This window comes from Fukomys damarensis, unplaced genomic scaffold (assembly GCF_012274545.1).
Source record: "Fukomys damarensis isolate Sample0158 unplaced genomic scaffold, DMR_v1.0_HiC HiC_scaffold_17, whole genome shotgun sequence".
NCBI classification, from domain to species: domain Eukaryota; kingdom Metazoa; phylum Chordata; class Mammalia; order Rodentia; family Bathyergidae; genus Fukomys; species Fukomys damarensis.
In genome coordinates this window covers 74,478,240-74,481,570 of record NW_022900929.1, presented here as the reverse complement: position 1 = coordinate 74,481,570, position 3,331 = coordinate 74,478,240, and the positions used below count along the sequence as shown (strand labels likewise).

Sequence of the window (3,331 nt, the reverse complement as noted above, 5' to 3'; positions counted from 1 at the left end):
GCCCCGCGCTCACCACAGCGTGGCCGCGGCGTAGTGTCCCGCCAGGTGGTACTGGTGGTACAGCCCGCAGGGGCTGCTGGGCGTGAACTTCTCAGCCAGGTACAGCACCGGGTCCGGCAGCCCCTTGGCCAGCGCGCGCACGTACTCGCCGTGGTAGTCTTCGTCCAGCCGCCAGGTGAACGCCTCGTTGTAGTCGATGGTCTCGTTCAGCTGCTGCACTGGGGTCCCTGCGGGGGATGGCGAGGGTCTTGAGGTCGTGCGAGGCCAGCAAGCCGGAAACTGAGCCGGTTCAGGCAGGGCAAGCGGGGTGGAGATGGGTTTGGTGGTGGTTGGGGAAAACCCGAACCCGTGAAGAGCAAGCGCTTCGGGTGCGGAAGACGACAAAGGCTGGGACCCTGGGGTCGCCCAGCCTCCGAATTCACTCACTCCTCACCTCTCAGTGTAATATTAACGCCCACCAGGCCCACGTTCAGGCCAACGCGGGCTTGCACACGCTCGGCGCTGAAGGCTTTGTAGGATGTGTTGGTCCACACGCTGCCCACGAACCACTCCCCGCTGAAGTGCACAGCTGTGGGAGAAGCCCGCAGGGAGATGGCGCTGACAAACGGGATCGGGTAGGGCAGAGAATGCAGAGCCCGTGGTGGGCGCATGGTAAGGCCGGAAAGGGGCCAACGGAAAGGGCAGCATGCAAAGGGGAAAAGGTGGCAGAAACCACTGGCCCTCCGCCCACCTCCTCCTGCACCCCGCTTCCTCCCCAGGGCGCACCGCGCACTCACCTACAATTTCCCCCCCTATGAACAGACTGAGAAGTACTCTCACCAACCAGAACCAGCGCTGCGGGAAGAGCAGCTCAGGTCAGGCTGGGCTCAGCCTCTCAACCCCACTCCACCCTAGTCTGACCGAATTATTGACCTTTCCAGGCGAATGTCAGGTGGAGCCACTGACGTTTCAGATGTTTTCAGGTCGTGTGCTTCGACCTCCCGGCCTCATTTCCACGTCCACCCCACCTGGCAAGCTGCAGCCACCTTCCCTCCCCCAGTTGTCTGGCGCCTGCCCTGTCCCCTCCTAGTCCAGTCACTGCCTCAGTGAGTCCAGAAGTGCCAGAGAGGCAGGGGTCACCTCCCCCAGAAGAGGGTGGCTCCCAGGCCTGGAGGCCAAGCAGGGGAGGTGGAAATGCTGAGCGGCTCAGGGGCACAGATTCCCTGGGAAACTACCAAAAATCAAGACTTGGGAATGGCTCCTGGGGGTGCTCAATGCACATTCATCACCCCAAAACACAGGGAAACAGCAGTCTGTGCTGCTGGCACCTCTCCTCTTGTCCCCAAGGCCAGCACACAGAGGGCAGGATAGGAATACACTCGGCCCGTGCAGCACCGACCAGGCCCTTTCTGCAGCAGCCTCGCACTGTTTACCTGGGCCTCTCCAGGATGTCTTGGACAAGGGGTGCTCTCCCTGTCCTTGGGGCGAGATGCCTGCTGCAGCAACACCCTGGAATTTGCTCCTCCTGACCCTCAGTTTGACTATTCATGGAGACCCTTCTTCGTTCGGCCCAGAGACCGCCGCCTGCGACGCCCACACCGCGCACCCACTTCCCGAAGCCCCTTACCGCACGGCCCCGGATCCCAGGCAGGATGAGCAGGAAGCTGCTGGCCAAGGCGCAGAACACCACGATGACGATGAGCAGCGGGAGGCTGAAGCCTGCAGCGTGCCGCTGCTGGGGGTAAAAGGGCAGCACCCCGTTCCACAGAGTCATCCTGCGGCGGTCCCAGGGCTGCCAGGGCACAAGCCAGGGATCCTGAGAGGCCAAAGAGGGTGGTCAAGTTTGTGCTCCTAAGGAAGCGCGGAGCTCTGGGTTGAGCCACGAGCGGAATTTCTCGATGCCGTGGCCAGCTACTTTCCTGGCTGTGACGGCTGGCGGGGGACCCAGACCCCTTTTATAGGCTCATTGGCAGCATGCAGGGTTCTTGTCCGAGCCAAGTCCCAGGGTCCCGGCTAGGCAGAGGTTATGCAAATGAGGGGTGTGGTGTTGCACGCAAACTAGGCCCCGCCTCTACAGCAGGAGGGCAAGCCGCAGGTGTAGATATTCACGCCTGCCGCCTGTCTGTCAGAGGTGACACCCACGCAGCGGGGAGACCGAGGACCCAGGGAGAAGGTGCCTGTGCAGCTGAGCAGGCTGAGGATCCGCGGAGTGGAATACAGGCAAGAAGCCGAGCAGAGAAGCAAAGATTCCCAGCGAAGAGACCGAACTACCGAGGTGGGTCCCATTTGGGACCTGACCTTTCCAGCCACCCCCTTCCGGCGCTGGCGCTCACGGAACAAGGGGTGGGCTCCTGGCTCCCCGGCCTCCTCCCCTTCCCTACAGGCTCCTGGAGAGGCAGTGCCGGATAATTGACGTGGGGGGTTCCAGGGCCTGGGTCGGCGCCCTGGGAGGCTGGGCCCGTTCTGCCCGGGACGGAAGTGGTGCCCCAAAGAGCCCAGAGGTCGAGGTTAACGCCCTAGGGGTGAATGAGGGGTGGAGACTGCCTCTGCTGCTCTGGAAAGAGTGGTGCGCAGACGCGGGGCCTCGGTGATGCTTCAGACAGTTTTACTCCAGAAGTGCAGGCAGCCGGCTCGCCTCCTCCGTCGGCAGCACTAGGACAGTCCCTGTCCCTCACCCCCCTCTCCAGGCTGCGGGTCGGCATGCTCCGAGCAAGAAAAGAGACCCTGGTGCTCCTGGGGGCGCTGCTCACAGGACCCCTGTATCCAGCGGGTAAGTAGCAGGTACCCCCTAGCTGTGTGGTGTCACCCCGTGTCTCCTGGGGTGTGGAAGGAAAAGGGGCAGGCAAGAGGCTCCGGAAGCTGGAGGGTGGGCCAGACCTCTGCAAAGATAAGCAGGATCGGAAACCTCCCGGGCAGCTGTGACACCGCGCAGGTGTTGTCACTAGAGTCTGGGCGTGGGGACTGGGGACACGCGCCTGGGTGGGCGTCCGGGGATGCGACCCTCTGTGCCCGCAGGTGGCCAGGACGCGCTCTCGCTGCCCTGGGAAGTGCAGCGCTACGACGGCTGGTTCAACAACCTTAGGCATCACAGGCGTGGCGCTGTGGGTACGTGTGGCCTGTAGACTCCGCATGCAGAACCGGGCCGAGGCAGGGCGCACGCAACTCGCAGCCCGACTGCCCCGGCGCCGCGCTCTTACGCACCCCTGGGGCCGGGATCCGTAAAGCTGGCGTAGAGGGAGGTGGACGGTTACTAGTGCATTTTCTCTGGGATCGAGCGCCCTGAGCGAACCCGGTTCCCCGCCGCCCGCAGGCTCGCGGCTGCAGCGCATCCTGCCGGCTAGATACGCGGACG

At 63.6% G+C, this 3,331-nt stretch overlaps 2 protein-coding genes across 2 annotated transcripts in view; one reads left to right on the top strand and one right to left on the bottom strand.

Annotated features, from left to right (window-relative positions):
• The window catches only part of Duoxa2 (dual oxidase maturation factor 2), a 2,871-nt gene extending 1,118 nt beyond the window's left edge, over positions 1-1,753 (bottom strand). Inside the window, 4 exon segments of the mRNA XM_033765319.1 lie at positions 8-227; positions 434-568; positions 777-834; positions 1,607-1,753. Of these exon segments, the coding sequence (XP_033621210.1) occupies positions 8-227; positions 434-568; positions 777-834; positions 1,607-1,753 (560 nt within the window).
• A 926-nt stretch (positions 1,754-2,679) lies between these two features.
• Duox2 (dual oxidase 2) overlaps positions 2,680-3,331 on the top strand; it is a 15,860-nt gene continuing 15,208 nt past the window's right edge. Inside the window, 3 exon segments of the mRNA XM_033765318.1 lie at positions 2,680-2,749; positions 2,995-3,084; positions 3,290-3,331. The exon segment at positions 3,290-3,331 is cut by the window's right edge and continues 26 nt beyond it. Coding sequence (XP_033621209.1) covers positions 2,680-2,749; positions 2,995-3,084; positions 3,290-3,331 — 202 coding nt within the window.